The sequence below is a fragment of the Colossoma macropomum genome, unplaced genomic scaffold (genome assembly GCF_904425465.1).
Source record: "Colossoma macropomum unplaced genomic scaffold, Colossoma_macropomum, whole genome shotgun sequence".
Lineage (NCBI taxonomy): Eukaryota > Metazoa > Chordata > Actinopteri > Characiformes > Serrasalmidae > Colossoma > Colossoma macropomum.
The window spans coordinates 7228374-7246041 of NW_023494786.1; the positions used below are offsets into that span (position 1 = coordinate 7228374).

At 38.8% G+C, this 17668-nt stretch overlaps 2 protein-coding genes across 3 annotated transcripts in view; both read left to right on the plus strand.

The window, feature by feature from the left end:
* The first annotated feature begins 207 nt into the window (after positions 1–207).
* On the plus strand, positions 208–1188 carry LOC118797464 (taste receptor type 2 member 40-like). Its single transcript, XM_036556838.1, has one exon. The coding sequence runs from the start codon at positions 208–210 to the stop codon at positions 1186–1188; it is 981 nt and encodes a 326-aa protein (XP_036412731.1).
* Positions 1189–6699: 5511 nt separating this feature from the next.
* c2cd3 (C2 domain containing 3 centriole elongation regulator) overlaps positions 6700–17668 on the plus strand; it is a 32501-nt gene continuing 21532 nt past the window's right edge. For both annotated transcript variants that reach the window (XM_036559144.1, XM_036559152.1), the window contains exons 1-14: positions 6700–6867; positions 9175–9444; positions 9836–9993; positions 11361–11560; positions 11811–12016; positions 12610–12742; positions 12849–12989; positions 13199–13346; positions 14721–14791; positions 14944–15147; positions 15243–15352; positions 15441–15559; positions 15655–15786; positions 16751–17230. In XM_036559144.1, coding sequence (XP_036415037.1) covers positions 6816–6867; positions 9175–9444; positions 9836–9993; positions 11361–11560; positions 11811–12016; positions 12610–12742; positions 12849–12989; positions 13199–13346; positions 14721–14791; positions 14944–15147; positions 15243–15352; positions 15441–15559; positions 15655–15786; positions 16751–17230 — 2424 coding nt within the window. In that variant the 5' untranslated portion in view covers positions 6700–6815. The remainder of the gene's footprint in view (positions 6868–9174; positions 9445–9835; positions 9994–11360; positions 11561–11810; positions 12017–12609; positions 12743–12848; positions 12990–13198; positions 13347–14720; positions 14792–14943; positions 15148–15242; positions 15353–15440; positions 15560–15654; positions 15787–16750; positions 17231–17668) is intronic.

Below are 17668 nucleotides of genomic sequence, written 5' to 3' on the forward strand. Positions count from 1 at the left end.
TTTGCAACCACTGATTTGTGTTTTCATATATTTAACTCCATGCACAGAATTCCCTCATCTAAATCAACCACTAATGTGACTCAGGTAATGCCTCACTTTGCATGTGGCATCCATTCATCTCTCTATAAGACAATGCGGCTCCTATGTGTACTTGGTTAAACTCAGTGGAGGGACATAATGGCCTCTGGTGTACTCATCTGTGCGATAATGGCTGTAAGTGTAATGGTGTGTATCGGTGTAGTGTGGAACTCGTTTAACCTCTTTATGACCATCCAAAAGCAGCTGAAGACCAAGAGTGTTCAAACCATGAGCCTCATCATAATTTCCATCTCCATCAACAACAATACTCTGGTACTGTCCTGTTTCTTCATGGTGGTTTTTATTAGCCTAAATCCACTGTTTATTTGCACTACGGTGGTTCAACCTCAATATCTTACATTATTGTTTCTGTGGATGAGCAGTAGTTGTATGAGCTTCTGGTCCATTGCATGGCTGAGTGTGTTCTACTGTGTGAAAGTTGTGAACTTTTCCGCCGAGTGTCTCAGAGCACTAAAGAGGAACATCTCCATCATCACCAACACTGCGCTCCTGCTGAGCTGCGTGGGTTCTTTCGTCCTGTTTTTCCCTTTCTTCACACTCCACATTCCTGAAGCTGAACCAGGAGCCATAACTGGGACACTTGGTATCAACAACACCTTGAACACCTCAAATGCATCCTATTTGACATGTAGTGCGCCCATGTTCTCTCCACTGATTAATTCAGATGCCTATACTGTGAGTTTCATGTCTTTCCTCTGCCCTCTCCCTCTGGCGATCATGCTACCAACATCCATCAGAATGGTGATCCATCTGTGTCAACACATGTTGACGCTTCGCAAGAACCAGACCCAAGTGCAGAGTTTAGACTCTTACCTGTCTGTCTGCAAGCTGAACGTGTCTCTAGCAGGAGTATATCTCACCACCCTGATCATTGTGGCGCTCTTCTTTGTCTTAAGGCTTATTGGGGTAAATGTTAGTTACCTCCTAATAATATTTGGCTTCTCTTTCTATTGCATCATGACTGCTGCCCTCCTGACCGCTTCCAAAACGCACCTGAGAAGGAAGTTCTGGAGTATGTGCTGTTGTAGGAAAACCCAAGAAGAAACCATCAATGAAACAAAGCAGATGACGAAGACAGAGGTAGCTTGAGGCATTTGACTCAAGAGCTAGCAACCCTGCTGTCTTGTCGATGGGTTGAAATTCCAATTTGTCTTTAGTGAGAGATGTGCAGGTTTTTTTTCTGTGAAACTAAACATAATGGGCTAACTAGCAAACTTGTCTTTGTCAAAGTGGACCTTTTCCTTTTACCATAAAAATCCTTAAAAGGAATAATTTGGTGAAAAATCAAATTTATTTTAATGTGTACTTACCCCAAACGCAGTCGATAAACCAAGACGTGATTGGTGTCTAAGTTTTGCCTCTTTAGTTTAGAACTGGAGCTGCCAGGCTAATGGTGCAAACATACAATGAAAGTAAAAACCGCCTTCACAAATACATGCCAAAATCTTCATATATTTTCTTCATATTTCATTGATAAGCTACATAAACTCATTTATAAACAAAGAATTTGGGAAAATGGTATGGACAGACCTTATGTACCTAACAGCCAAAACTGGAGCTACATTGGCCCAATCCCATTTCACTTGCCCCTACCATTTAGCTCTTATCCCTCTTTGTTTTGCGCACTCATGCCTAGGGCTAGGGTGTCCCAATTTTAGTTGAGGTAGAGGGGTAGGGCAAAGTGTTAGGGCTACGTGGCCATCCAAACAGAAGTTTTTCAGCAGCACACTCCGAACGCTTTAAAAGTGTTGTGAGAAAAAAAGAAAAAACAGCAAGATGGCTGCACATGCGACCAAAGAAACCCACAAATGTGAGAATTTTCTCTGTAAAAAATTATGATAACCACCGTATTATTTTAGTTTAATGTTGTTTTATTGTAATATGGTCCTTTTCTTCATAACATGCATAAAAAATTGCTAGTAGTATGCTGATGTCTCGCTGGCTAGCTAGCTCAATTCGAACAAGATGCTGGCGAATAGCTGACTTCAGCTTCACTGAAGAATTAGGCGATAATAAATAATTGTTGCACCCCCCCCCCTTTTTTGAAGGCATATGATTCCCTAAATTTAACTAAAGCCCAGCAGTGAGGTTCCTGAACTTTACCCTCCTCTGCTATCACTGCAGACTGGCAGGGTCGCCTACAGAGAACCGCTAGTGACCTGTTAATGAAGTAAAGTTCTTTTTTATTTGAGGGTCCCATTTCGTAGAGGAAGATTTCAATGACTACCTGTTGTAACTCAGTTTTTCAAGGTGACACTGGAAAACAAGGGATAGGGTGAAAATAAGAAATGGGATTGGGCCATTATCATCCACATAATGTTCTACTTTCCATTACTGTACCACCTTCAGACTCTGGGAGGCAGAAGCAGGTACATAGTGTTAGTAATACCTAAGGCTTGCTTACTGTAAGTGAGTTAGAACCAAACTAAATTTTATGGACAGCGCTTTAAAGAAGGGAATCTGAGGTAAGGGCTGTTAACAACCAAGTCTATCTTGAGTTTTTTTGTCTTTTTAGTTTGTTTGTGTACAGAGCAAGGAATCTGAGACCTCCTTTTAACATGGAATTTCTCCAGAACCTCCAGAGTTCTTTCTTTTGGACTTTCCTTTTCAGCTCAGATTTTCAGTGGGGGTTAGGTCATGTCAAAAGCTTCATTCTGTGGTCACTGAAGCATTTTTGTGTGGATTTGACATATGTTTTGGATCATTGTATTGATAGAAGATCCATTCACAACCCATTTTTACCTTTTTGGAAGAGGCAGCCAGATTTCCAATTAAAATCTCCAGGGGCTTCCTGGAGTCCATGATGCCTACCAAGGTTTTTAGGGCTTTTAGTGGAAAAGCAGCCCCAAAACACTTCAGATCCTCCACCATAACAGTGGGGACATTTTAATTTCTTTTCTCCCATTTCACCCATAGAAGTTCCAGAATGTCTAATAAACTCCAAGCACTTGCATTTTTGTTAAGATGAATGAAAAGGCTTTCTTTTGGCACACATTTCCATATAGTTGGTTGGCATGGAGGTGGTGTGTAATTGTAGTTTTGAAGACTTGGTGACCCTAAAATGAAACTCCTGCAAATCTCCAACTCTGATCCTTGAAGGCTGTTTGTCTCTATAAACATCCTCCTTACTGTGCGTGAAGGCAAAATACAATTGCATCCTCTTCCAGACAGGTTCACTACCACTCTGGTTGTTTTAAACTTATTATTTATTTCCCTAACAGTGGATATATGCATTTTCAGGTGTGTAGCTGTTTTTAATATCTATTACCTGATTTTTAAAGATCAACACACTTTTGTATTTTCTAATCTTCCAAAGATTGATTGATGACTTTTAGTAAAAACTTAAAGGTTGTATCTTTTACCTGCATCTTCAGAAGAGCTACCAGATCAGCCACTGATATCTTCCTATTGATGAAAATGTGCTTATCGTGTAGAAATGTCTCTGCAAAGAGCTTAAAGGTCATATCCAGATGTTCTTCTGTGTAGTCCATCTTCTCTTTTGGTACTGGAGCTCCTGTGACAATAGATGAAAGCTTACTGTGTGTTTTATGAGAGTTAAAGTGTGATATGTTGATATAAGGGAGGGATTACCTGAACCATGATCCCTCACGTTAAAGTACTGCCAAGGTACTGCAGGTACTGCATGCTTCTGCAAGTTAGCTGGACACCAGTGATCTGGGGTGGACTACTTCACTACCAGGTATTGCAGGATTGCTGTACTGTAACATAGTTCATTACAGACATTAATGCTCCTAATATTTGTTAAAGAAAGCGAATGAGATGCATTTTCCTGGCTACTGCCTCAAACATCATCTTGCATAACATGGTTTACTTATATTACAGCCATTAATTTGCTTATTTCAGTCTTGCAGTTTGACTATACACGTCACTAAAATGGTTACGCATCGACAGAACATTAGTTCAGTTACATTGTTACTTAAACCTACTTCAGTAGCTTAAATTTAGGACAAATTCTAAGATGATACATTAAATCACTTCAGTCGTATGCATACATTTTTACTTGACTGTGTTGTGTGTATCTGTTATTTGTTATGATCATTATATGCCTTGAATTTTTGTTAGTTACCCCTGTAACAAAATTTTTACTAAACTACTAAAATATGAATAAATGCCTTGAAAAGTATGTTATTACTTCTCCGTTTCCATTTGCAAGTGTTAATTTTAAAATTGTATTTTTTGTAAGGAGAAAATCTCCATATATAAGGTCAGACATTTTCCTTAAAATGTTGGTCTTTCTAAATGTTTACTTGTTAAGCACAGTGAATGCAAACACACACACACACACACACACACACCTACACACACACACATACACACACACACACCTACACACACACACCTACACAAATACACAAAAGGGCTTTCAAGTGGTTAATTTCAAACCTTTACATCAGGGGTGCCCAAACCTTTTGTTTTGGGGGGGCCAAAGTGCAATGTTTGTGACAGCTGAGGGCCAAAAACACAAAGCAATTTACAAATTAAGAAGGCATGTAGTTTTTTTAGTAGTATTTATAGTTTAGTAGTATTTTATAACATTTTTATAATACTAAATAATTGTTACCAAATTACCTCACAAATACTAATTTCAGTATAAGTGATATATAATATAAAACATACTATATATATATTATACAACATGTATATAAAAAATTATATATAGTGTAAAAATCTTTGTAGTGTAAAAATATGTTTAGGGTATCCTACTGGTGGGACAAATCAAATGTTTTTGTGGACCACACTTTGGGCAGCCCTGTTCTAGGCCATAGCAACAAACTTCTAGATTACATGAAAGAAAACAGAAATAAGAAATAATGCTGATAACTGATAAAACTGATAAATAAAATGAGTTCCACTGCTTTGTATTCAAATGTAATGTGCGCATGCTCAGCAGTAAGGTTGAAAGTGCAGGTCAGATATGTCTATGCAGAGATGACCTATGTTTCCGTTCATGTATTTTGTGCATATTTTAGCAAATTGAACAAAACTTACTTTATGGAAACAGTAAGTATTGAAGAAAATTACCAGAATTCCCAAAGTGTGTACACTGAGGCAGATACTTTTTTGCTGTAAAAAACTATTGGAACAACCACACCAGTGGCATAGGCAGAAATCAATTTCTGGCCTGTGAAAAAGCAGGTAGGCCACCTTGGTAGATACAATTTCCAAGCATGCTATGTACCACAGTGTCGTCAGGTCACGACATTGCTAGATAACAGTAAACTTTCTTACGCTCCTTGTAACACATAATGTGGTGGTAGCACAATACAACAACTTTTATCCATTGATTTCTCATTTGATCACTAATGTGGCCAGTTAAGGAGCATGTCAAATTAGCCTAAACTGAGCAGCTATTGAAACTACACTAAAGCATGCTGATTTAGCCAATGCTAAGCGTTGTCCGAATAAAAAAAATAATCATGGGGTTTTCATTTTACAGACATAATCTGTTAATTACTCTCATAAATTCTCAAATTTGTATCATAGCCATCTTGCATGTTAGCCTACAGTATGTGTGCTGCCTACCTGAACATCTCAAGAAGTCAAGTTCACTCTGTATAACATTAGCATAGCATCTCGTACAGAGATAAACATAGCACAGCAGTTCAGTCTATGGCCAAACCACAGCTGTTCAGAGATCACTGCTGATTGTGTAGTCTCGTCTTTGTTTCCACAATTGAATCTCAAACAAACAAAAAAAACCTTCTTATGCTAGTTATGGCTATGATGGCACTGATACCAAACTGAAGGCTTAAGGCAACGGCAGATAGCAACAGTTGCTCAGTGGTGCTTGGATGGCAGATTCGGTGGAGTGTGGCTTAGAGAGAAATGATTTTGATTGGCCATAATTCCCTGTTTGATTGCGTAGGCCTGTGATTAATCTGCGTAAGCCCAGCCTTGCCCTTGGCTACGCCCCTGATCCACACTTTATGACACAAAATTTTCCACCATAAAATTCACAACCACATGCACTGTTTTTTTAGTAAGCTCAACTTCAACTGTTTTGTTCACGAACCCTAAGATACAGTACTAAAAAAATGTATGGTTTTTTTTTGAGAAGTAAACTATGTTAAGAAAAATTGTAGAAAAAGCTTTGCAAGGTTGACCTAAAATTTCAAGTTGGCCTGACTTGATTTTTTACAGTTTAGTAACTTAAAATGTATAAATAAATAAAATATAAATAAATAAACAAACAAACATTAGTGAACTCTAAAAAGATATGAATGCCTTTTCATATTTTGAAAGATATGTAAATGGTGTTTACGTACCTTTACCCTCCACTACAACAAACCACGCTCCTACGATGTAAAGTACAGCCATAAAAAAAACTAAATAACAGTGAACAGCAGTGAGAAGTCGCTCACCATTTCTCAGAACTCGAGTCGTACAGAGTTTTGCTCTCTTATTCAAAGCCGACTGAAACTGAGCCGTGTGTTGTTATTTTTCCAACAGTTCAGTTTTTCGCTTAAATTTAACTCGACAGCTGGACGGAAACCTGGCTGATAGCGCGTCCTTCCTGTAGGTGGCGATCGTGAGTGATGGAGCGCTTCGCCCGAATCCACAGAAGAAGCGGACCGAGTGAAGAGGCGGTTGTTGTGGTTTGGTTGCTGAGCTGCGCTCTGGACACACAGAGCTGTGAAACAGAGATGATAACCTGATCAGCGACCTGCACAAATCAGCTTTTCTGGGTGTCAGGGATGAAGAACAAAAGGACGAAGTCTACCAAGTTTGGAAGTAGCAGAAAGAAAGGTGAGTTTTGGTGATGAGCTCGGTGTTGTGTGGAGTCCTGGGCGCTGAAGGAGCCGCTGCGCTTTGTTGACAGTTCGTTAATCCGACAGCCGCTGTTCTGACGACCTGTGCTAAAGGTACCGTGTGGAAAAGTCCGAACACAGCGCGGATTTATAGGCAGCTAGCGCTCTACATAAAACTCTACACAGGATCATTTGATAGCCTAAATCACTTTATCGGAAGTAAGTAGCTGTTAACGTTAATGCTAAGCTTAGTCTGTACGACAGACTTGAGGTAAGGCTGAATTAACATTAAAGCACAAGTGACTACGCGATAGTAACGTAATGAAATGTGTAGGGTTGTCAGCATCATGGTTTTTTGGTTGACTTGAGTTTAATTGTCTTTTCTTAGTCATTGTCTACAATTATGAAAATGCAAACCTAAAATGGCCAAATTGGCTGATTAGCCACCTTAACTTACCTGCTAGCTATGTTTACTTATTAGATAACACTGGTTGTATTGTCGATTCAAAACACACACAAACGTCCACAGTTACACGGAATAATATGTAAAGCTGCAAGTTCTTCTTCATGAGAGTGAAAATATATGCAAAAACACTCATTCTGCCGACACACATGCTAAAAAATCAGAATTACAGAGTTACATCCTTTTTTGTTTACATAATCTCCATACTGTCTCAATGAATTCATTTACTGCTTTCTTTTATTTACATTTATTCCCCTCAACCCAATACCACCCATTCACATTTTGTTTGTTGTGGCCTAATATGACTGTGGAATCTAACAAATGTGAAAAATGATAACAGTCATCTTAAATAACTGCAGTCATCTTAAATAACTGCAGTCTTCCCAAATAATTGGGATGAAGCACTTATGTGAGAGACATGCCTATGCTCGGTAGGACCGCTTGATGGGTAGGACAAATTGTTGGTACACCGGCCATCCTCCAGATACTGAGTCCATTACAGTGAAAAACGTATTACAGTTGTTAATAGAGACATTGTTTTAACAAGTTTGCCTGACTGTCTGTGAAACTCTGCTAGATTAATCGCTCGTTCTGTGTAGTTCTCATTTGCTGTGCGTGAAATTATGTGAAGTAACAGTTAGCAGTTTTGATCAGGATTACTAGCTGAAAGGAGCGGTCCAGGGTTTTCTTCAAACCTTTTGCCCTCATTTTTTTTCAGAAGTGTGTGCTTTTAAAGAAAGATACAGCATCCATTGAGCGTAGATCTGCATCCAGTTTCAGTATCAAAGTATTGCAGTACAACCACAGGCATTCTCATGTTAGTACATTAAAAATGAAAGAATATTTTCAGCATTATATAGTGCAAGGTGAATTGTGAGATTACATGTGTTCAGTTCCCTCTGGGGTCTGCCATAAGATGGAAATAATAGCACAACTGTTGCAAAATACTGTGCCATGGTATTATTGACATATTACACTTTCTAAAAGCAGTTTTGATGTTTTGTTCTATGCTCTATGGAAGCATTGGAAGGTTCCTGAACTATATCTTCCTTTAGAAGCAGATATTTCACCAAAATTGTTTCAGAAACTCTAAACACTGAGAAACAGCTAGTAAAAGTGTTTTTTAGGCAAAACATTGAGCTGTATATGTAATGTTATTTTCCCCTGCGTGCGTTTATTTTCCTCACATTTTTCTTTTTGTCCCCAGCTTCACAAATGTTTAACAAAATCTGATTAAGCTGTGTTTTTAGCTGTGTTTTTATCTTCCGGAAATCAAGACTGGAAGAGTATGAAGTCTGTGAGTGCAAAATATGTGCAGAATGAGTAGAACAGTTGTGCTTTTATTTAGGGGTGTAATGATTCAGAGAATTTGTTTTCTCAATTTGGTAAATTTTTTGATACAGAAAAAATAAGTAGATTTTCAATTTATTAGAGCATTCAGCATTATAAAATGACAGTATTTAAAAAAATGGTTTATAGTGTCCCAGTCTATTGCTGTAGCACAAGCTAATATGGTAAACACAAGCTGACAAAAGTCACGAGTCAACAATACTATACGATGCAATACGTGTTGTATTTTTTTACATCCCTACTTTTATCGCTTGATACATCTGTTTTGGTTGAATGCAGATGTGTCAGATTGACAGGTTAGATAAAAAGTGCCAGTTCCAGTGTGGTAAGGAAGCAGAAACACTCCCAAGTATTACAGCAGCAGGCTAAACTGAAAAGTAACACTTCTGTTGTTCAACATGTAAAAATCTGTGTCCAACTTTTTTAAAATGTAAGCTTTAGTCTGGTCGTTGCTTTGCTTCTTAATTAAAATTCTAACACTTTGTTTTTCAGTCATCAGTGATGTTTCCCCTTCCACGAGCATTCCTCCTCTTGTGGAGGGTCAGGTGCGATGCTTCTTAAGGGTCACAGTAAGCAGAGTGCTGTGGACAATAAGCAAGCCTCCCCCGCTGACCCTGGTCCGCTTGCGATGGTGGGGTGAATCGACCGGCGGAACTCTGTTCTGTCCCAGAGACGGGTCCCTCACTCGACAGAAGGATGTTAAGTCCACAAGCCGCTTTCCAGTCCGATGTGGACCCAAGCAGTTCACTTCATATCTGACAGGTAGTGAAATCAGACACCATTTCTACATAATTGCAACATAATTGTTACAACACAGATCATATTGAGATTGCAGATTTTGCCCTTCAGTATCAAATATTGGGAATCAAATATTACAAAGTAATTATTACAGTTTGAAAATTACAAATCAGATAATACAAATTAACATATTTTAATTCAAATATGTATAATGAATAAAAAATACAAATTAATATATTACAGTCCAAATATTGCACATTAATATATGACAATGCAGATGTTTAAAATTAAAATAGCAAAAATCAAATAGTAAAGTTATATTGAGATGTCAAAGATTACAGGTCCAATAATACTTTTAAAATAATTTAGTGTTTCTTGTGCATCTTTAAAAACATGTAGGTCTGTCTGTTCACAGATATGGGCTCCTTGGTGTTGGATGTTCTTACAAAGCCTGATCACTTACCTATAGCACGAGTTCAGATAGCTGGGATTGCCAGATTGTCACTTTCACATTCCATCCATGGGTTTTTTACCCTTGTTTCACCAACATCTGAAAAACTTGGGGAGCTTCAGGTGAGTGAGACAAATTAAATTTTCTAATCACTAATATCTGATTATTTTGCCTTCATTTTTGTTTTGCACAAGTCAAATTAAAGCCTCTGTCAACATAGTTTCAAATGTTTAAATTGTTGTTTTAATACAGGGATATTCACTCGAAAGAGGCCCTGAATATTCTGTTGTAATTCCCGTTAGGATGAAGCAGTCTGAACCAAAAAAATACGCTACATACCTTGACGTATGTGTAATTGATTGCATTACATGCGATGCTGGAAGTGATCTCAGTTTTCTGCCAGACACATGATGGGGTACGGGGCTATGTAGCCCACCACTAAGTAGCAAACTTATAACTTAAATTGTGATGACTGTCCGGCGCCTACCTCATCGCTCCAACGCAGGGGCATCCCGGCTTGTTCAAAGCTCCATATACTGAGGAGCACATTGCACGTTGTTTCGTTCAGATTGCTTCGTCCTAGAGAGAGTTATTACAGAATATTCAGGGCCTCTTCGAGTGAATCTCCCTGTAGTAAAGGTATGCCGTGGAAAAAGCGTTAACTGGCATTAGAGAAATATATAAATTTAGCCAATTTAATGTAGATAAATGCTCTAGGAATTCCAAAGTGCCTGCTTGGGACTATGTGGGCGTGTCAGATCGCATAATGATTCGCAGTGGCATCTCCCAGGCAACATAACCCATGACCCTGGTGTGGTTCAGATCTACACTTTTTAAGCCCCCTGGCAGACAAATGGTCATTTTAGAGATCTAATTACATTACAGGCCACACGAGCTCCCGTTATGAGTTAGAATGATCATATTTGCGGACATGGTGGAGAAATTTTTAGCAGGCCTTATTGTGCGCCATGCCTGCAGGAAACACAGTGAGCCTTGATGTTGGGAGGGGGAGTAAGCTAATGTAATACTAAGCTAACGAATCATTTTATTTCTACTGTTAAGGTGGACTGCTAGCTATCGCAGGCCTGAAGTGAAGTTAACTGCTTCACCTGCAACAGGTGTCTAGCACAAGTAGGAGGCAGTGTCTAGATACACTACAAAGAACGGTGTAATAAACCTTCAAAACAAGCACCATTAACACGTTTAGGAAAGCTGAAATAAGCTGCTTGCTGGGAGTTTTGGTTTGGGCGAAGATCGCGAGTAGCTGAGGTATATATTGTTACTCTGATTGGTACTTTGGCAGATCTGACATCACCTATATATATATATATATATATATATATATATATATATATATATATATATATATATATATATATATATATATATGACAAGGGCTTTAAACATCTCAAGATTCATTTTGCAGATGATAATGCTTTTGGTAGATGCATTTTTTTGCAAAATGTTTTAATTTGTGTTCTTTTTACAGGTCACACTGGCCTTAGAGCCACTTACAGAAACTTATGACAGCAGCAGCTCAGTGCCAACCACAGACATGAGCTTTGACGCTGCATTGTCTGCTCCTGGACTAATACCTGACCAAAACATGCAGGCACCTCCATTGTCCCACTACGGACCAAGCAAAAGTGGGAAAGAGTCAGTTGGAGGCAGTTCCAACAGCACACCAAGGTTTGTCTGTCTTTTTTTTTTCCTTTTCTTCTTGAATGATATTTGAGCATTTCACCAAAATCATCAGCATATAATGTCATTTTATCGGTAAAGGATATCTGCTCATTTCATGTTTCACATTTTCACACTCACTGTGAAGAAGTCACAAGGTTCTCTAGAATGCTGTATTTCACGTAAAATCAGGTTAAAAAAGAAACTAAAGCTGCCATAGTGTGTGTGTTTTAATTGTATTCTGTGGTTGTTGCATTAGGGGGAAGGATCACCTGTACTTTCAAGAAAGGAGAAACTTTCCCATCAGAAGCCGGTCACCCCCGAAGCCAGATGATATTATGCTGCACCAAAAAACAAGGTTTGCTGGACAAGGAGCTGTAGTTAACACAGGTGTGCAGGAGATGAGTGATCCAGATGCCCACATAGCCTCAGGAGACAATCAGGCATCTATTGATCTTCTCTCTGGTAATGTTTCATAAACTTTTCTTTCATTATAATTCTTTGCATTTGAGGACAGTGATGCAAAAAATCGACTTTACACAATTTTCCACTCAGAAATCTTTTCTGTAAATACATCCCCAGAACTTTTCACCAGCCCCCTCCAGGTCTTTATTAATGTCACACAAATTTGTCATTGTTTTTTATTTCACAGTAGACACTTACTGTCAGCTATAAAAATGAACAAACCATTGTGTATGTTGTGTTATAATATTGTTTATAATTGTGTATATAGTAAGAAGATATGGAAGTGCTTTGAGCAGGTTAAGAGAAGTTTTGAGCGCTTATTTATAAAAAAAATTGAGTGTCTGTAGATTTCTAGAGTCTTTTGGTAGCGTAAGCTTTAACTTTTAGCGTCCGTTAGCACAAAAGAAGCAAAATTTGGACACCAAGCTTATCTTGGCTGCTTGACCACATCTGGGGTAAAATTAAAGTCGTATATATATTTTTTTTGTTTTGTTTTTACAAACTATTCCTTCACTAAGTCAGAGTGCTAATGTGTTATTACCTGTGGATGAAGTCAAATTGAAAGGTGTTCCTTTATTTTTTTCCCCTCACAGTTCTTCTTGAGCGTGGTAGCAAGCTTAGAAATGCAATGGTGGTTTCAGCACTGAAGTCTGACATGGATTCTGACATTCTGAAAGATGCTCCTTTGCCTCTGCCAAGAGGCAACATTGGTGCTGCTCCATTAATGTATGTCTCTGGGCTTTTTGAAACATAAAATTGCATTATAATATGGCAATTGCTTGCTAGCATAAAGTAAGCTTAATATAAGCTTTTTAATTTTTTTTCTCTGAAGGCCACTGCTGCCCTCATCAGGGCATTTGCTACAGAACATCCTCCACTCCGACCTCCAGCACTCATCTCAGGACCCTGATCTCCTTAGGCCAGAGTATACCACAGATACTCATGATGCAGCTGTGGATCTGCTGCTGGGAAGGTAGTCTAGATTAGCCTTTTCTTAAGTGTGGTAAGATTTGCAAATATTCCATGAAAATGCTAGTTTATGTTGTACGGATTTTCGGGTTCACTTTTAATTAGGTTTAAATTTTCAGTGACCCACTGTGTAATTTGATCTCTAAACTCAGAGTGCTGTATCAGTGACACTTGCCGTGAAAATGAAGTGCTTAGTAATCTCTCTGTTTTCAGCGTGAATAGATCTGTGCTTCCCATATGGGATGGAGATGGTTCCCCGCCAGGCTCTCTCTCGGGTTGTAGCAGTGTTCTCTTGGACAGTGAACTTGGTGATCCGCAATATGACCAGAGCCTTCTGGAGAACCTGTTCTACAAAACTCCAGTAAGTCCTGCATTCTGTAGCACTGCTGTTGCACTGCTGTTGCACACCACCCACACATGGCAAACTCCATGTCAGCTATATTAGACCGATACAGACTGATTGCACTGCACAAGATTTTAACTCTAATTTTCCATACTGTGACAGACCTGCTCATGTTAGGGACAGATCACGGTACATTGCCTGTCACTACAGCTTGCATTCCGAGACATGATTTTCCCGGACAGTGACCATTTTACTGAATGTTTGAAATGATCTGTGATAAAACATTTTGATTATCACTGTGATAAATCACTGCTAGAAAATGAGCACAAGTACGACAAGTAGTAAAAACTGCAATGAGCAATACCAAGTGAGAGTGGAGATGGGAAAGTGGGAACAGCCAGAGAAACAGTAATCATAGTGAAGATCGTCAGATTATGTGTGGACACAGGAAACAGAGGGAGGCCATTAGAACTCTAGCAAGAACCTGAATGGTATTTTGACATAACTCCACAAATGATCACAACTTCAAAATAATTTACTTATTGTCTATTTTTTTATGTATTTTAAAAAATCTTATCTGAAAATAATGACTTATTGTCAAAATAATCACACAGTTTCTCAAAGAATTATAACCTGTACTTTAGTTATTAGTCATTATTTTGACCCTTAAATCTTGAAAAAGTAAGTCATTATTTTAACCTGATGAGTTACAATTTTAACCAGAATCAGTGAATGATAAAAAATGTTTTGGCTGCATCCCAAACCTCACCCTTCTGTACTGTAGATTTGTTACAAAATTAGCATAATTGGGGCTGTTTAATTGTATTTAGTGCAGTGCATTTTGTGAAATATTTAATAAAAAAATTGTAGTTGTAGGTTTATTGTTATTAAGAGTATTTTTGGAGTACATGTGGCACTAAATGCTCTAAAGTGTCTGTTCCGACTTAAAACATTTTCAGAAAAATTAAATTTTGTGATGCATAATATGTATTGTAAAAATGTTGTGAAGCATTCTGATATAATATTTTTGCCATATCGCCCACCCCTGCTAGTTAGTGTGCAGTTTGGAATGCAGACCTTTTCTCTTACTGGATGGAAATGGGCTCCCATACAAAAAGCATGCGAGTCAAACGTGGTTATATTGCGCTGGTCATATATGAAGTTGCATCTGTGTTTATTTGCTTCAGAGTTCTTAGTAGATACACTGCAAAATTGGCCACCCCATCAGCGCGAAGTGTCGGCAGACTGCCAGTAATGAGCGCCTCTTTTAGTAAATCTGGTTCTTAGTCTGAATACACATCCCTAGTAGTGTGAGCAGTACAGAAGGTCTCTAATTTTGAAAGTCCTGTAGTGCCATTTAGATTTAATTTACTTTTGATTTTCTAATTTCAGAAGTCTGACAGCTGTTTGAGTGCAAGAGAAGATGATTATCAGAGGAAACCAAGCTCAGAAAAAAATAACAGGTTAGTTTCATGTACATAAGTGCTTGGGCAAAATGGCCAACTGCTGAAATGTTCAGTACATGACTAAGCACAAAGCATGTTTTGCAAAATGACCTTAACTGTCATTGTTAAATCAATCTTTTTACTTAATACATATTTCCATCTCTGTGAAGACTTGGTTCAGATGCTGGGCAGCATGGAAGACCTAAAGATGTGCTCCCTGGCCTCAGTGTCGATAGGATTGCACTTCTTGGAAGCATCCATTTGGCCAGAGTTATCATCCTTCAGTTAACAGTCCCCACAGACAGTACCTCTAACATACCAAGGAAGCTCTCAGGGAAAGGAAGACCACCTCGACCTCTTACTACCAAGAAATGGTGCGCTCCAAATAGCAGTTTGTATACTTAGTTTCTTGTGGAAATGATTATGTTTGTATAAATTAGTCATCTATTTCATTGTCTGTCTTGTGTAGCTCGTATTTTGTGGAATATCTCTTTCCACTAGCACTTACTACTAATGAAGCGGGGTTGGCAGTGCCTGCGGAGGTCACGCGAGTTGTCTCCAGTAAAGTTGTGGAAGGAGGTGAGCCTTATTTTTCGTTTGAGTAGTACATAAAGCACAGTGACATTGACCAAATAGGAAGGACATCATATGAATCTTCTCTTTTCAGTGGTGCACTTTCAGCAGCGGAGTGTCTTTCCAGTGCACTTCAATGGGCCCACTATTAAACGATGGTGGGACACAAGCCTTACATTCAAAGTCTACTGCAGGAAAAGCTATCAAAAGAAAGTAAGTGTGACATTCATCAATTTTCAGTGTTAAATGTATGGAGTCTCCCCTTTATATGCTGTGGACTGTATGTGACTTTTTATATGCTGTTTTAGCCTGTTCCCATAGGAACAGCTGTGTTCCCCTTACGCACTTTACTTGAGAGTGACCGGCTGACTATCACCACTGCTCTTCCTGTCCAAAAGTTGGACGAAGACTCAGACAAACAGGATGTTGGGCCCCTCAAGGTAATATACCCTTTAGCATCCATTTGACCAGAGTTCTCATTGAAAAAAAATGCCACATTGACCCCTTAACATCAGTAAATGGTATGATCCAGAGAACAGTTTGTGGAGCTCACAATTTTATTTGAATTAGTTGGGATGCACAGCAATATCAGAATCATATTGGCATTGGCAGATACTTACTTTGAAATAAACTACTGCATTTGTAACCATATAAAAATTTTAGATTTCTCCAAAATGCTAATGAATCCAGGAAGATGTAGTCCCAATTTCTACATTTTGTAAGTTGCCATTGGCACACAAAAAATATTGGATATCGGCATTGGCCCACAATTGCTATATTGTGCATCCCTATAAACTGAACTGTTTGGCCATAATAACCAGCGCTGTGTATGAAGAAAAAAGGGTGAGGCTTTTAATCCAAAGAACACCACCCCAGCCGTGAAGCATGGAGTGGCAGCATTATGTTGTGGGGCTGTTTTGCTGTAAAAGGGACTAGTGCACTTCAGAAAGTAGATGGCATCAAAAGAATTCTGTAGAAATACTGAAACAGCACCTGAGAACATCAGCCAGAAAGTTAGAACTTGGTCACAGCTGGGTCTTCAAGCAGGACAATGGGCCTCATTCAGCAATAACTTCCTGAGTTTTTTCTTAAATTTGTTCTTGAGAAAGGTCCTAAGAAAACGCAGAATTGTTCACATCTTTGTACTCTTGAGTGTGTGTGGATTCTGTTGTTACCTAAAAGCAAATCCTAAGTAAACATTGGTCAGAATCTCCTTAAAACTCTGTAAGTGGTTTTTGAGAAGAAATTGTTCCTTAAAAACAGTTGCTAAATGAGGCCCAGTGATCCAATGCATTCCTCCAAAGTTGTGACAAAATTACATGAAGGTAACAAAGTGAGAGTAGTGGCCTCAAAACTATATCCATTGGCTAATGACAGGCTAATGACAGAAATGTTTCCCTGAAGGTCTCATTTGAGCTGGCAGCAGACAAGAAAGACTTCTCCTCCAAGAGCAAATCAGGAAAGACAGCATTGAGTCCAGGTGCGTCTCCACGGAAAACTCCTGCCCCTGAAGTTTCTACTGGGCCACAGATTGATGAGTACTGTGGAGACTTTCCACCTATCTTTGAGAGTGATCGCCGAAGAGACCCCTCCCCCTCAGCAGTTCCTCAAGTCCAGAACATCCTGATGCCCCGGACTGGGCCTCAGTCCACTTCCCCCCGAAGCAGAGTTCAAAACTCTCCCCATAAACTCTCTCAGAGTGCAGAGGATGAAGAGAGTGGCATTTTACTTCATACCCTGCTCATGGTGCCAGATGGGAAGGATTTCAGCTGCGCACCCATGCAGCCCAATGTCTACTTAAACTGTAAGCTGTTTGGGTCTGAGGAGACCACACGGTCTGTAGTCAGCTGGGGTCAAGTGCACCCGACTTTCAACTTGGTTCAGGTGAGTGCATTTGAAAAAAAAAAAAATCCATTACAGTGCCTTTGAAAAATTTAGGCTAATTTTTTGACAACTTAAGTTGCACTTAAGTAGATTTAAGTATGTAATTTGTAAACATAGCTGTTATTAAAATTAGTTATCCTGCCACTAAAATGCACTTAAATGCACTTTAAATTATATTTCAGTATCACTAAATATAATTACATTCAACAAATAAAACACATGTTAACCGTACATTTCTAAACCATAATTAAGTATACACTTAAATAGTATTAGGAATAACTGAACACTACTTATATGTACTTAAATTATATTTAAGTAGTGTTGAAACACATCATCTATGCCTGCAAGTTCGTTTCTGTTTCGAAATTGAAACGACTTATGTTGCGTTGAAGTTAACTTAAGCCAGGGGTGTCCAATCTTATGTGCAGAGGGCCAGTG

Bases quoted from the DNA above. Each gene is read 5' to 3' on its own strand.
- LOC118797464 (XM_036556838.1), top strand. From the start codon at position 208: ATGGCTGTAAGTGTAATGGTGTGTATCGGTGTAGTGTGGAACTCGTTT.